General features: G+C 30.0%; 4 protein-coding genes across 6 annotated transcripts; 2 read left to right on the top strand and 2 right to left on the bottom strand.

Moving 5' to 3' along the window:
- Positions 1-13: 13 nt before the first annotated feature.
- Positions 14-6,229, bottom strand: LOC138184772 (membrane metallo-endopeptidase-like 1). Of its 3 annotated transcripts, XM_069123060.1 has the most exons (18): positions 5,805-6,197; positions 5,556-5,701; positions 5,248-5,409; positions 4,715-4,798; positions 4,317-4,531; positions 3,307-4,203; positions 2,735-2,827; positions 2,519-2,657; positions 2,321-2,423; positions 2,149-2,239; positions 1,893-2,069; positions 1,678-1,790; positions 1,519-1,586; positions 1,345-1,396; positions 1,141-1,208; positions 924-1,066; positions 627-794; positions 14-407 (listed from the first exon to the last, which is right to left on the bottom strand). In XM_069123060.1, the coding sequence occupies exons 1-18, from the start codon at positions 5,822-5,824 to the stop codon at positions 228-230; spliced, it is 2,919 nt and encodes a 972-aa protein (XP_068979161.1). In that variant the 5' UTR covers positions 5,825-6,197; the 3' UTR covers positions 14-227. The 3 variants fall into 3 exon arrangements, 2 of the variants coding, with proteins under 2 accessions (XP_068979161.1, XP_068979162.1); XR_011174406.1 differs by lacking the exons at positions 14-407; positions 627-794 and having other exon boundaries at positions 1,013-1,066; positions 1,141-1,227; positions 5,805-6,229; XM_069123061.1 differs by lacking the exons at positions 14-407; positions 627-794; positions 1,141-1,208 and having other exon boundaries at positions 928-1,066; positions 5,805-6,229.
- A 2,353-nt stretch (positions 6,230-8,582) lies between these two features.
- Positions 8,583-10,525, top strand: Pcd (pterin-4a-carbinolamine dehydratase). Its single transcript, XM_069124185.1, has 3 exons — positions 8,583-9,239; positions 9,919-10,038; positions 10,144-10,525. The coding sequence occupies exons 1-3, from the start codon at positions 9,123-9,125 to the stop codon at positions 10,324-10,326; spliced, it is 420 nt and encodes a 139-aa protein (XP_068980286.1). The 5' UTR covers positions 8,583-9,122; the 3' UTR covers positions 10,327-10,525.
- A 104-nt stretch (positions 10,526-10,629) lies between these two features.
- Positions 10,630-11,958, bottom strand: SdhD (succinate dehydrogenase, subunit D). The gene is made up of 4 exons (XM_069124183.1): positions 11,856-11,958; positions 11,394-11,530; positions 11,116-11,309; positions 10,630-10,988 (listed from the first exon to the last, which is right to left on the bottom strand). The coding sequence occupies exons 1-4, from the start codon at positions 11,908-11,910 to the stop codon at positions 10,769-10,771; spliced, it is 606 nt and encodes a 201-aa protein (XP_068980284.1). The 5' UTR covers positions 11,911-11,958; the 3' UTR covers positions 10,630-10,768.
- Positions 11,959-12,366: 408 nt separating this feature from the next.
- On the top strand, positions 12,367-15,235 carry Pus7 (pseudouridine synthase 7). Its single transcript, XM_069124182.1, has 6 exons — positions 12,367-12,675; positions 12,753-13,253; positions 13,323-13,796; positions 13,898-14,681; positions 14,762-14,913; positions 15,020-15,235. The coding sequence occupies exons 1-6, from the start codon at positions 12,510-12,512 to the stop codon at positions 15,211-15,213; spliced, it is 2,271 nt and encodes a 756-aa protein (XP_068980283.1). The 5' UTR covers positions 12,367-12,509; the 3' UTR covers positions 15,214-15,235.
- The last annotated feature ends 1,269 nt before the right edge of the window (positions 15,236-16,504 follow it).

Below are 16,504 nucleotides of genomic sequence, written 5' to 3'. Positions count from 1 at the left end.
ATAAAATAAAATGACATATGAATTTCATAATTTTATTGTTTTCACATTTTTTGATGCGAAAAGTTGATTTTCGAATAAAAATATACGATATGAATATTTTATTAGTACAAATTATACTTATTTATAATTGTCATGAACGCGTAGAAGTATTTAAAATTTTAAATGCTTCGATGATTAATTATTTATCTTTCATTAATTTTCCATTCAATCAATGATACATAATCTCTTTATTCCCATATACTACATTTCTCCGTTGGGTTCATAGGGCTATTTAATGGGCAATTGTAAGCTTCAGCGAAATCTTTAGAATTAGACATCGAAGCAATTACTCTTAACAAACCGGGACGGTGTAGATCGTCTCTTATTTCCTCTTTTAACATGTCCGGTTTTATCACTTCACACCACAACTGTAAATTTTAGAACGTATAAATTTATTTTCAAGAATATATTTCATTCGTGCATTGTTAAATATAATAATAATAAAATAATAGTGATAGTAATCAGTAAAAGATAAGTTTTCGGAATAACGATTTGGCTAACCGATTTACATTATGATTATGTTATTGCTTTTGATAATTTAAAAACACTGATATCGCATAGTTAAAAAAATAAAAAAATTATCTCACATTAGCAAAGGACAAGAAGAATAGTTGCTCGTTACTCATGTGCTCTAATCCTGGTAGCATAACGTCTGATTTTCCACATTCTCGTAGTCTTCGTTTATAAGCTTTAAATGCAGAGTTTAAGACCATTGTGTCTGCAATATTTTCATCTAATGTTTGCAGACCATAATTCTATAATTATAAGATAGAGATATACAAGTATAGTTCTATAGTAGTTTAGTGCAGTATATTATATACTTTACATTTATACATATCGTCGTAGTAGAAAATATAAAATATAATACGGAAAGAACTTTATACCTGTGGTGTAGAATCTCCTACTTTCTTCTCCAAAACACCATATCTCGTAAATTGATCTTTGAAGCATTGCGCTCTTTTGCGGTACTCGTCTTTCATTTTACGTGACCAGACCGTGATATCATCATCTTTGTCAAACATACGATCTGCAAGTTATTTGTAATATATCAGTGCTTTCGTTAACCAAGTTTATAATCAACAATATTTTACAATAATCTACCTATAATACTAAAACCATGATTTATTTGATGACTCATGACTAATCCGATAATACCATAGCTTGTGTACCTACATTAGAGAAATAATACTTTGCAAAGAATTATACGTTGTGAGCAAATTAAATTAATTATTATAATAATTTTATCGATCTTTAATAAAATAGGCAAATATACCATATTAAATGTGCTAACATATAGGTTCTTACCATGGTTGTCTAAAATTAAAGAGTAGCTGTTGAAAATTTGCTGCTGTTATTTCTGCAACAATAAAAATTCCTTACTACGAATATTGTTAGAAAAATATCTTTCTATTTCTTTTTCATCGTTAACGATCTCGATTCTTAGCCAGGTTTCGTTTTTTATTTTGTTTTAAAACTTACGAACGCTATTTTGCCATGGTGAGAACATGGTGTTTACTAACAAAGGATTAAAGTTGCCGCTTGTACGTCTGTAAAAAAGTTAATCTTTTGATTAGCTCAAATTCAATGTGAATATAGGTATATAAAATAATGTATTGTCTTTGTTACGAAAATACTTACTCTTCAAATGCTTCGAAAGCATCCTTCTCTGAGAATAAAGTTTTTAGATTTCTCCATTTCTTATATCTCATAATGCTTAACATGTTTTCGAAATGCGACTTGCTAGCGCTAACCTAAAGTGTGATTATAAAATTAGTCGAATATGAAGTAAAGATATGAAAATCGAAGATAGGTGTGCACTAAAATTAAAAATAAAAGGTATATTAGACCCTTACGCCTCTGAAGTGTTCTTTCATGACAGTAATATCTCGATATGATTTCGGATACTCGATCTGTTTCTTCGCGTATATTAATTTATCCAAAATAATATCTCCGACTTCAATGTCCACCCAAGTTGAATTGTTGACTCGATATTCAACTTCTCTTTGGATGTCGTTTACAGTATCTGAAGCCTTTGGTAATCGCACAGAGAATTTTATAAAATTTTTATAACGATATTACACTACATTGTATTAATATCTTATCTTTTACCGCTTGTAGAACTTCTTCTGGTAAATATCGTTTCACATATTCGTATCCCAAAATATCTACCGCGTTCATTTCCTCGACACAGTAGTTTGTTCTGTAAAAAGAATTTATTTCTTTGTTTTCTAAAATACTTCAACGTAAAAGGAATATTTCAATCGATATAATGCGCTGTTACCTCCTTATGGGTACTTTACCATCCCAATTATAGTATAATTCTCTCATTTTTTTCGTAGTTGCGTGTATCACTTTACTAAGAAAATTCCAATGTATATAATTCACTGTATAAAATTTATATTAAATTTCATTAATTATTTATTACTTCATCGTTGTAATAAAATTGGCTGTATTATGAATAGGATAAATTCAGGCATACCAATTATTCTACTTGGAGTTCTATCTAATAATTTTGTCAACGCTTTGATATAACCATCGGCTGAAGTTAACACATAATCGTCAGGAATTTCCATACCTCCAGTAGCAAACACATCTTTTATTTTCGTTATCCAGTTAATCTAGAAAGATTAATGGTACAACTTCAATCAATTTTAATTAAGTTTAATCTCTTTTTAAATAGAATAATCTCCCTTACTTTCCCGTTTTCCGTCCGAGCCTTCAAAGCGTCATATCTGTTTTGGAGTGCTTTAAGTTCAGCGGTCAGCGCTTTCTTATATTTGTGTATGTACTGTACACATTAACGTACATTAATGTTTTAATTATAATATATATATAACGTAATTAAATATAGTAGAAAGCTAAGAATCTGGACGTTCGGAGCATACTCCAGTCTTGAACAAATTTTAGCTTTCTAACCGCAAGATATAATATTATAAATTTAACATTATCAATGTTAAAGTACATAATACAAATATTAATGAATTGTGGATATTTATGCAAATCCACATTTTCAATATTATTAAAAAGAATTAAAAAGATAGAACCTTGGTAGAAAATTGCTTTACCTATTAAATATTATAAAATGTATTTGGATATTTCATATATACTTTATGCAATTTTGCACCTTCAAATTTACTCTATCGAAGGTTAAAAGTATATTTTTTCTGTATCTAATACTCTGTAGAAATGTAGACAATCTTAAGAATAAAGAAATAATCATTTTCTGTATCGTTCATTCAATGGATTAAGATGAAATCATCGCATTACCGTTAGAAGTCTTATTTGAAATTTAAGCAAGTCGCCAATGTCTTCCAGGAGCCTTTCCCTTGGTATTGAAACGCCTCTTGCTTCAGAAAGCGCAATGCTAACATTTAGTATATACTCTGCGTACATTTTTCTCTTATTTTCCACTTCCATATCTTTTTTATTAGTTTCGTCATAGTTATCGCTATTATCGCTATCGTCGTCATCTCTATTTTCGTTATCATCATCCTTGTAATCGCCGCTGCCATTTCCACTACTATCTTCGTCATCCCGTTCATAGTCACCGCTCCCATTACCGTCTTCGTCGTCCCATTCATAATCACCACTACCGCTACCACTTGCAGCATTATTGCTATTATCATTCTCTTCATCGTTTTCATCGATTTTACCGCCGCTATTGTATTCTGCTCGATCCGCGCTGATGCCTTCACTTTCATTATCATCGTCGTCAAAGTACAAGTCGTTATTCGTATCCTCCATTCTTTCGTGATTCTTTCCACTATTCGTTTCTGTAGATTTTTCAACACTATCAGATTTATATATTAACTCATGTTCCCACGACTTAACAATTCTTTCCAAGTATCGTCTCTTGTTATCAACTTTTGCTTGCATTACGGCCCCTTTCGTTCCTTCTTTTAACTGTATCTCGATGACATGTTTCTTCATTGTCTTGATCTTTTCGCTTATTCTTTCTCTGTGAATCGTACAATTATTAATATTTTTCTTAACGATTTTCTTTTCTAGGATCTTAAATTCATCGTCTTCTTCAGAGCATGGCCATTCCTCGCTACCTCGTTCTTGACTTCCTTCTTCGTGGTCGTCTTCTTCGCTGCTAGCCACGTAGATTTCATCGAAATCTAAAAGTCTGTCCACTTTTGCCGATAATCGAGGAGTATCGACCTGAAACATCAAGCAGCGTTGTTCTTTGCAATCGTTACTTTATAGATGAAGAATCTTGATTGATCTCAATAATGTCTGGACTAAGTATGATTACCGAGTGAGTAGATACTTACAAACAGCCTTGATCTTTTATTGTAGATCAAGTACCTCATGGGAACCTGTACATCATGGAAACTATTTAATCCTGTCAAACGAGCATAGTAATCGTCCACAATTTGCCATTTGTATATTTCTTGATCCCATTCATCTTTCTCCATTATTAATGGCCAGCCACCTGTCCTCCACATTGTAGATACAAGTGGCTGGAGACCAATTCTTTCTATCTCGTCTGTAAATTAATTGTACAATTTAACTTGACGATGATATTTCGCTCGTACTGTTTTATTAAGATATAAAGAATGTGATATAATTTTAAGATTAACATCTAAAATATGTGTAATATAAATTAGGATAGATGTTATTAATCAAACAATTTTTACCAAATTATGAATTATATTTCATTAAGAAATACCTGTGTCCAAGCAAGCTTTAAACGTCATTTTAGCGAATTTTGTTGCACGCAGATCATCAGGTTTCGCTTCTTCCTCCATAATTTCTAAACAGAAAATGTTAAATTAGAGACATATCGACATTGTTTCGCTACTTTCGTATTTTATGACATTTCGTCCTTTTACGTTTTCAATGGAATATTTGAATAGAAGCAACGAATAGAATATTAAATATATATATATAAACAGGTAGATCATGAAGATGTTTAAATTTTTGGCAATCTAACTAAACAGATGAAATTTTGATAGAGATCTGTTTCGACTAATGAATATTATCGTAAATATTCTACTTTGGATATTTTATATATCTTTTCATATTACATACGATCTGTAAAATTATTCATTATTAAACGTTCGATAAATGTATAAACATCCGCAATCTATATGCACACACGGTAGCAACCATAAGGTAATTAACTTCTTTACACAAGTGAACGATCTTTGTAGAGACGGTATTAATTATAATTATAATCTTAAACGAAAAGAATGAGCAAACCTTTAAGACGGTCATCAACCTTTCTTTCAGCCTTAACTAAGAAATTCCATCGGTTTTCGTCAACAGGAAGTGGATTATGTTTTGGCCAATTGCCACACGAATACTCGTAGAAATCTTCGCATGGATTCACGCTTTGGTTCATACTCTCTCGTAATGACTTCGCTATTAAGTAGCAGACAAATTGAAGCTATTTATTCTCTTATATGGATCCGGTATTTAAAAGATTTCAACAATATAAAATTTGTATATCATTTCGTAGGAAAATCTGTACAATATGATAAGGAATCTAAGAAATATTTCCTGCTCACCAAGGTACTTGCATTGTTGGGTGAGGCAAAGCGGTCGTTCTTCCTTTAGTTTTGATTCTTCTGTACTTACACCTAGTAACCACCGTAAACCAAAGGATTTATTCAAGATGCTATTGACATTGGCCGCGATGGCAGCCAAAAATACGCTGTAAGATTTATTAAAATCGTATTGAAAAATTATGACGTACGTCATAGATAATTCTACAGTTCATTCGAGCGATAAAAATGTTTTCTATAATTATTACTTACATAATCCATGTGAATTTCATTATACTATCGTTAATGATATAATGAAAAAGAAAGTAAAAGGAACAGGCGTTACGGACGTATCCTCCGATATCCAAACTTCCGATTTATAAAGTGTAGAATCTACCGCAGTTGGCGATTTTATATTTACAGAAAACGGAAAGACCCTGAGTATGTTGATGATAAGCGCTGATAGTATACATTTTGTATCAATACTGTGTAACATCATCACCATTCGCGTTACTTTAGCGGTGTAAAGTAATATTTATTGCACGTTAACGTTTATTCAGCAAAATAATATGCATTGCACCATTCATTCTATCATTTTATTCCTTATCTTATTTGGTATTCTATCGAAGAGTTATTAGTCATACAATGTTCGAGATATACGAATACAATATACATGGAAAAATTCAAATTCTTTTGCTAAATTTAGATTAAAATTATAATAGAATTAAAAGACTTATCAAATACATATGTACATACTACTTTCTATCTATTAATTAATTAATTCCATTAATTAAATAACATCTTAAATCTAATTTACAGTGCAGTTTTTATCGTCAGTCCTAGTACAGTTCAGTCTGAATATCTTGTGACTCAACATCAGGATGCACGATGCGGGTGAAAGAAACGGTAGCATCGCATCGTTAGATGCGGCAGCATCTGAGCGAATGGGCTGCGCAACCTTATTTTTCATCCGTGGACAGGATAACGTGCGCAAGCTGGTTCTAGGATGCGGACCAATCTGAAAATATATTGCACAAATATACGATGTTAACAACGTTGCCGCATAGACGATGGTGGAATAGTTAGCGACTGGATATCCGTGACAGGAGAGAGTAAATCTGAACGGTAGCCAGTTACTCGATCACGGATCGCATCGACGCTGACACGAATAAGTGAAATGAAATTCATTGATCGAACAGTACACGTTTCGAGTGATAATTGATCGAACTTCAACTGACAGTCTGACTCGTGTTCTTTATCTTAGAAAGGCAAAGAACGTCTACGAAAATGGAGATTCTCCCCGTATTATCTTCTCTTATCTTCCGTATAATTTCGTTCTTTTGAACGATATATCTATGTAATAATCGAGGGTTTAAAAAACAGATGGTCTGAGTATCGATATCTTTAATTGGAACAAACTGTGAATAAAACCTAATGTACTTTTTCCAACGCTATACACAAGCGTAAGGGCAACAAACCACTAGTTTTTGGTTTGAAAATTGATAAGAAAATTCTGTAAACAAATAGATTTTATATATCGTGTTCGTTATTTATAAAAAATACACTTATGTACCATTTTCCTATTGAAATAACGACATAATTTTGTGATTTTTCATTCAATTATCTAAACATCAATTATCTAATCACAAGTTAATTACACTTAATCTGGAAATTAACTGTGTCAGGTAAAACAATGAACAAGAATTAACTAATGATTTGTAGAAGTTGAGAAACATGAAATATGATCAATTTCCTTCGTTGAAATAGCAGTGAGACGCGTGATTTAAGCAATAGTTCTTCTCAAGTACGTAATTTGTAAAAGTAATCGGTAGTCTTTTAAATTAATTATATTCACTTCGTTATGTACGAATTAATAATTCATTCAGATGCATCACGTTGGTTATTATTTGCCGATAACGTTTGAGAATTAATAGATTAACGCGTTTAACATAACGTTCCCTGTTTCATGAATGTGAATGTAAAAGTGAAGCAACGCAACGAGAAGAGCGAGTAAAAGGTTTATAATCGCAATCAGTATCGTCGAAGCTAACCACATGTATGGATGAAAGTCTTTGTACGAGAGACGGCCTACACGGAGCAGTTAAAAAAGAATTACTAAGAAATGGACACAAATCTCACAATTTAATATCTTTATAATAAAATGACGCAATTCATAAATCCAATAATCAAATCATAAAACAGTTAAACATCGTAATTACGTCAGCAATATTATTCGCTGTACATCAACTAGTGAAATTACAATCAAAATGAAATTTAGATTTTATTATAACAAAAACATTATCGCGAGGAAGGTAAATTTAATGTTAAAAGTAAATTAATGTTAAATATAAAAAGCTATTATGTATGGAATATATGTTAAAATTATTACATCATTCCATTGATCCATTATCGTTTAAAATAGAGGAGTCCTTTTCTTCTCTACAAAAATATAATAAACAATCAATTGCCTTTTCTTGGATCAGCTTATTTCAATTATTGTGCGAGTTTGTTATTCTTATATTTGAATATCTTGGTCAGAAAGGCATGAACTTTTCCATACAACCGTAGAATTAAATAATAAATCGATGCTACTGTGGAACGTGGGACTAAATAAGTTCTTGTCTATGCTAGTGTAGAACTAGGTTTTTGTCTATGCTAACGTAGAACTAGGTTCTTGTCTACGATAGAACTGAATCAATGCAGCACTTGGCCGCTTGGTGCAGCGTTTCTTCTCGAAGGTCAACTTAATGTTATGAACGTGAATACTTTCTGTTCCTCTCTGCTAGTAAATATTACGATCATACAAACCGGTCTCAACACTCATATACCAAATCCTAGGGAAAACGATCCGAAAATTGAGCTGTGACTAGTTGTGAAAAGTCAACATGGAAGACAAAAAGGTTCTCGTTCTACGCATGCGTGACATGGTACGAATGTCTCAAATAGAGACAGAGACACTATATTCATCTCTGTCTGTCTCGCAAGAACGCGGATTTTGTTATCCTTCCATGTTGATTTACACAATTAAACACGACTCAATTTTCGTACAGTTTCCCCTAGCGAGTGTCGAGACCTGTTTATATGATCGTGATATGTGTAAGTGATTAATTTATGTAATTTTCGATAGTGATTTGAGAGAAACGGCGATACTTACATAAATATGATCTACTTAATAAATAATAGTAGAACTATTTAATAAGAAAACTAAAATAGTAATGTTAAGAGTACTTGATATTTTTTTTTAAGATAATAATTTACCGATAAGGTTATGTTTACGATATATTAAAACAAATTAAAATTTCAAATCATTCTTATGATTCATTTCCAAGAATCTTTACATATTGTATTGCGCTTAATTTTTTGTAATCCGAGAGTAAAATAAATTTTGAATCGTAAATCTTGTATTACATAAGGAAATAAATGCACGGAAATTTTATTAATACTTTAAGACAATATATGTATGATATTGAACTGGAACACGTAATAATATAATAAAGGTCTTTAAGAACAACTCATCATGTAATATTGAAATATTTACTTGTGATACATAAAGTCTTTCGACATAATCAAGGAAAAAGAAAGTATAAAATTATGTCGACTTTAACGCGCATGCGACTTATGAATGGTGGGGGAATACTACGGGGAAAGATATTCCATATTTTCGATCGAAGAAGTATATCTGCTCCTGCTTTAAAAAAGAACAAAATGGTAAGATTATTATAATAAATTTATAAAATTATATATTGCAGAACGTATTATTGTTGTTAATATTTTATGAAAAGTAAAATATTTAACCTACAGGAATATGTGCGTGTATCAATTGAAAATTTTATAAATAATCCGCGAACATTAATTTGAAATCTTTATGATAAATTTCGATCTTCTGTTTCATATTATTGAAATTGATGTTTAATTCTGTTTGCAAATTTTTATGGCTTTAAACAAATAAATAATATGTAAAAGCATATATTATTTGTATACTTACACATGAGACATCGTCATTTTTGGGCGTAACAAGTGGTTGAGATCTATTGCATACAAATTGTAATTTTTCATAATTAAAAAGGCAGCAGTTACGAAAAAAATTATTATTAATCAGTTAAAAAGTAAATTTTATATTTATGCAGAAAATTTATTTTTCCGGATTATATACTATTGCGAAATAAGGAGCGATTGAAGCATTGATCTGACATTCCTGTTACTAATATCGTCAAGGAAAACTTTTTGCTTAATTAAAATTGTTTTAAATAGCAATGAATTTTATTAAAAGATTATGTTTATGTAGTTTTGCGATTAAAATTTGAATAAACTTATTACTTGACAAATATATTAAATAGTAATTTAAATTAAATTTAATACATTTTTTTTAAATATATCTTATTTTTAGGGAAAACTTACTCAAGAAGAACGAGAAAAGGATTTAAAACCATTGTTATCTAATGGTTGGTCTGTACAACAAAATAGAGATGCTATTTATAAGGAATTTTTATTCAAAAACTTTAATCAAGTGTGTTTCACTTTAAAAATTAATCTTTTATGATATATATCACTTTATACTATATTTTTAATGTTATAGATAAGTTATATATTTTTTACATATTCATGTTGACAGGCATTTGGTTTTATGACAAAAGTTGCATTGCAAGCAGAAAAAATGGATCATCACCCTGAATGGTTCAATGTTTACAACAAAGTAAACATTACTTTGTCTTCTCATGATGTAAATGGTTTATCACAGAGGGATGTAAAACTCGCATCTTTCATAGACAAGGCTGCTAAAGTGGGAGAAAACTAAATATTAATTTATAGGATAATTTTTAAATAATTATAATGGATGAAAGATATGTTTCTATGATAATAATGTTAATAATGTTTTAGAATTTTTTGATGTTACAAAAATTATATTACATACATATAAATACTGTAGGTATATTTGTTTCATATTTGTTTTATTCTATGACTTCTATAAATAAATACATTTTATTTCATTCAAATTACTTGTGGAATGAATTTGTATTTGTTATGCTATCACAATCTATATGTTATCTAGAACAATGAAAATGGACTTTTATAACTACTATTTAAATAATGCAATAAATTATTTAAAGACAAATAATTTATTTCTGAATAATTTATGATAAAGAGAATTTCAAAACATCTAAATTAACATATTCATGATCTAATCAAAATATGTAGTAATTAGGGAATTATTCTAATCAAAATATATAACAAAGGAATTATTCTTCATCAGAGGCAGGTATGGTTGGTGAGGGTTTTTTGCCAATTGCCCAAATATCTTTCACAGCTCTTGAAACCCCAGGACCATCATTTATGAGTACAAACAGACCACACAGTGTAACTGCTGAGATCATAAGCAACGTAAAGTGCAGAATTTTTGGCAGTACAGGTCCAACAACAATAGGACGTGCATAGTCTGTAATAACAGCTTCCAAACCCCTATATAATATGTGTTACAATATAATAAAAACACATTAAATCTATATAAAAATAAAGAAATAAAAATATTTTACAATATGCAAAAAATCATATGTGATATCAATAATTTTTTAAGATGAATAATTACCAATGTGAGTGCATTACAACTAATACAGACATTATAGCATCAAGAATTGGATTTTCTGCTATTAAAGCAACAGGTATCAAAATTGGTAGTGCTGTTGAAACAATTCTTTCCATGACCCACAGACGTACATGATCACCTGTGAGTGTACTTGCGTTGCGGCTTATTTGTGTACCTAAAGTGGTAGGTGTTGGGAACTGAAACATATTTACAATAAAATATACATCACAGAAAAGAACTTATAATATAAATACTTGAAATAAATGTTATAACACCAATACCTTTGTTAAGCAATTGATTCTATTGCTAGTTATACCAGAATTTAAACATTGTCTAACGTTGGCAAGACTACTAGATGTTCTACCAAATTGAGGCAGTTTGCAAGAATTTGCAAAAAGATTAGATTTTGAAAGTAATTCTGTAAAAATAAAAATGATATGATTTGTATTCTAGTTTGGATTGTCTGTATAAAAATTGAATATTTAATCGAATATTTAGAATATACTAAAAATTATATTAATTTTATATATTCATAAATCACAAGTAATGATCTAATTATCTTATATTATGTATACAGATTTTGTATTTTAGTTTATAATAATACATTGTATCAAATAATATCACAATGATTAAAGATATAGAAAAATTTGTTCGATAAGGTTATGCCAATGTCATTCAAAATAGTAAAAATTATATAAATCAAAACAATTTATATATCTTTTCATGTTTTAAACCCCACTTACCTAGTTGTTTAACCTTATGAATGATGGTGGGAAATACTACTTTCTTTAAAATCATTTTGTTATTGTAAAATACAAGATTTTTAAATCTGAACTTTTTAGATATTACGATTCTAATCTCCTATAAAAGTATGTGTGCATAATTATAGAGATGAGTTTTCTGTATCAACTATTTTCACCTCGACTATTTCGTTCGACTTATCGAATGATTGCAACGATCATTTAATTTGATCTGAATATTTTGATTATGTATAATGTAAGTTGACAATAAATAATTTGTAAAGTGAAATGTTTTTATTATAATAAAATGTTTTACAAAAATAATTTCGTTCTCTTATACTTTTATTTATATATTAAGTTCAGTTGAATACAAATAATTTCATTAGTTTATATTTATTATAAATATATATTAATATATATACTCTTTTTTGTAATAATATCTTTTATAATATTTAATTAATCAGAAAATTACAAGATACTTGAAATTATCTGAAAATTATTCCTGGTTGAGAAACACTGCTTCGAAGTGCATGTTATTTACCAGGTTATAGTCTTGTACTTGCAAATAACAATTCGTTTCTGATATTATAGTTATGTTGAATTCTTAAGTGAGAAAATAAAATTTGAGAAAATTTGACAAACAAATTATTAAATGCAATGTCTGAAACAGTAATTAAAAATACCGATTCTAGAAACAACTTGAATCATAATATTAAACAAGAATCTGCACAAGAATGTACGTCTGAAACATATAAAAAAAATTTTAGAAAAGATAATAAATGGAGCGGTGATTACAGAAAAAATAGAGGTTCGTATAACAGTGGTAAGCTTTCAGAGGAAACATATTTTAAATATCATTTTTGCGAAACCAATCCTTTCATGTTTGAAATTTTTTTAAAGGATTCCGAAATAATTTTGGTAATAAACCTTCTAAACGTAATTTTAATAATTGGTCGAATTTCCAATCAAATGGAAAAAGAAAGAAATTGGAAGTTGGAAACAGGCTAAAGGAATGCGATGTTGGAATTACAGAGTTTATAGGAAATGAAGGATTTTTTGGTGTTATTAAAGAAAGATATACAGATTTTCACGTTAATGAAATTGCTCTTGATGGACAAATCGCTAAATTAACAAATCAAGACATTCCATCAGATGGAGAAGAAGATGAAAATTTACAAGACTTAAAAAAGATGGTATCGGATACACTTTGGAATCAGCTACAGAAATTAAAAGAATCAGAAGAATCTACTATAGAAATTGATGTAACAAACATGGATAAGGATCAGCGTAGAGCAATTCATAGAATTGCTAAGACAATGAAGAATATTATTAGCCAAACTATAGATAAGGAAAATAAAAAGATCATGATGATTTTACCAAATAAAAATAATAGCAGTGCTAGTATGTTATATCCATTTTTAATTCAAAATGTATTATTATTGATTTATATATGATACATTTTGTCCTCAGGTCATAACTTCCGGAGAGATAAACGGGTAGATTGGAAAAAGCGAGGAGAATATTGTTACTTTTTGTTACACAAAGTGAACATGGATACAATGGATGCTCTGAATCAATTAGCCATGAATTTATATTTAAGGCCAAATAATTTCAGTTATGCTGGAACAAAGGATCGTAGAGCATGGACTACTCAATGGGTTAGTGTCAGGAAAGTTTTACCCACAGATATATTAAGAGCAGCAAAAAATGTACGTGGAGCATATGTAGGAAACTTTAAATTTGAAACAGAATCTTTGAAACTAGGCATGTTGAATGGTAATTCCTTTAGAATTGCTTTGAGAAACGTCAGTGGAACAGATGAGCAAATTGAAAAAACCATGAATTCTTTGAGAGATCATGGATTTATAAACTATTATGGTCTGCAAAGATTTGGTACTGTAGCTACTATTCCAACTTATGAAATAGGCAAAGCTTTACTTCAAGGTAATTATCTTAATTTAATTTACACAACAATTTAACTTTTCTAATCTTGTGTAAACTTTGTCTAATATAAGAGTATATATTTTGTATTGTACAAAAAATAGGTAAATGGAACGAAGCGATCAATTTAATTTTGAAGCCTAGAGAAGGAGAACAGGACGAAGACTTGGTAGAAGCTAGAAAAATATATGAAAAAACTAAAGATGCAAGTGCTGCATATAACAGAATTAGAAGATACGATAAAATAGAGGCTACACTTTTAAAGGGTCTTAGTATATCTGGTATTCATAATCCTCAAGGTGCTTTGGATTCAATACCCAGGAATGCTCGCTTAATGTATATTCACGCCTACCAAAGTTTTGTATGGAATCATATGGTATCAAGAAGGATAAAAGAATTTGGGAGAAATCCTGTAGTAGGGGACTTAGTATATGAAAAAAATGTAAAACATAATGATAATGAAGGAGAATTTGTTTATGATAATGGAAGCGAACTTGCAACTGAAGGTAATGAAGAACCTACTAAAAAAATAAGTAAACTTGAAAGCGAAATGGATGTAGACGTAAAGATCGAGAAATCTTCTGAAGCATCTGAAGAATTATCAAATACTTTGATGGAAGAAGTAACAGGTGCTGCAAAATGTTGTCTTAAAATAGATGAGAATACACAGCAAAGTGGAACTACTAATGAAAAAGATGAAAGCGATGATTCATATAATCTTCCTATGGTAAAAATTCTTGAAGAAGAAGATTTACCAAATTATACTTTGGCAGATGTATTAATGCCTCAAGTTGGCTGGAAAGTTACATACCCACCTTATGCTAAACCATGGTTTGATGAGTTTTTAGCAAAAGATGGGTTAACTACTGACCTTAGACAGAAGAATAAGTAAGTTACCAAAAATGAATTTTCGACCTATTATTTTTGTGTTATAATATTTTTTATGTTTTATATCTATTTAATTTTAGAAAATATAATTTGGGAGGTGCTTATAGAAGGATATTGCAAATTCCTTCAAATTTATCTTGGAACATTACGCATTATTCGGAGAAACATAGCGATCTTATTATGTGCGATATGGATGAAATGAGGAGGTCATCAGCTCCAAAAAATGATCCAAGTATAATCTTTCACCGATATATTTTTCAGTTTTCCAGCGTACATTAAGATATTTTTATTTTTTATTAAAAGCTAATAAATATGCGTGAAATTTTCCAATTTTTCAGAGGGGCAATACAAAGCTTTAATAATAGAAATGTCTTTAAAATCTTCTACATATGCAACTATGGCGTTGCGCGAAATTTTAAAATCTGATACTTCACCGCAAGCACAAGCTGCTCATTCTGCTGCATGTAACGTAGAGGTAGAGAATTCAAGCACTTTGAAAGATCTTGCAGAGAGCGAAAATACAAGTATCTGAAGCAATATAAAGCTGTGATAACTTCCTTGTACGATTAAATAAAATATGAAAACCACTATTCCTCCTGTAATTTTAAATATTTAATGACATATAAGTTATTTTGACGTATAAGTTTATTTTACTTCCATCTTACTTCCATATAAACAGATAAAAATGTTTAGTAACAAAGAAATACATTTTATTTTTATCTTAAGTAAGAGTGCACTTTGCTTCGATTATTTTTACATTTTTCAACAACGACATCGTTTATAATATTCAACTCAAAAATGAAATATTGTTTTTATTTTTACATATATACACATAATGAAAAACAATAAACTTTGAAATATTCAACATCTGTGTATTTCTTTAAAAATGTATCTCAATTTTATAAACCGAAAAGCGTGGTATCTACTTTAAAGCTTAAAATAGGGAGGAAGCATCTTCGAAATCGATCTCTCACGATAATGTTGCGATGTACATAGTATATATAAATCGGGGTATTGTCACGTGTGGTCGATGAAGAAGCGATTTGTAATGATTCCGAGGAGACTTCTATAGCGTTAATATCCTCTCAGGTGACAAACGAGGGAATGACGCTGCAGGACGTCCGGCGTCCCGATGCCATACGACAAATTATCTCACCTCCGCTCTGGCCGAATACCGTGAAAAATCGCCGATATCGTGACGAAGCGTTACTGTTCAAAAACGTATCGTTCTATTGGGATAATTAAGCGTTATTTTAGTTTAATCTCATTATACAGCATCTTTTCATAATAAATATTAACACACGGACGGAATTATCGAAGTTATTAGAAATTTAAAGTTGTTACATTGCAATTAATAAAACACAATGTGAAAGTAAATAAAAGTCTTATCGGATTGCAATATGTTACTATAGTTTAATTAATAAATTGTAAGGCATTGAATATCAATTGATTAATCTTGTAATTATAGATACAATAATGTAAATGTTTGATTGGAATACATTGTTTTTTTTTAAATATTTAATGCCAAAAAGGAAGAATTTTAAGCCAGACGTACAATTATGATTGAGCAAATGCTTCAAACGTTAGGAAATATTTCTTGGAATATTTTTTAAACATGCTCATTGTAGGAAATGTGGTTTGTTGCATGACTTTTACTTTATGTGAGAATGCGGTGTCATTCGAACATCATTGGTACTGGTTGGCACTATAGAATAATAGGAAGCACAATATGGAGTGACAATATGTTATTTAACTATTAACTATATTGTAGCATTTCTCCTACGTAGCAAGTTTAAGAAATAGCTTTCATTTTCTCTTCTCAA

This window comes from Bombus flavifrons, chromosome 11 (assembly GCF_040668555.2).
Source record: "Bombus flavifrons isolate JBK064 chromosome 11, iyBomFlav1_principal, whole genome shotgun sequence".
NCBI classification, from domain to species: Eukaryota; Metazoa; Arthropoda; class Insecta; order Hymenoptera; family Apidae; genus Bombus; species Bombus flavifrons.
The sequence above is the reverse complement of the archived record's forward strand: the minus strand, read 5'-3'. Positions and strand labels throughout refer to the sequence as shown.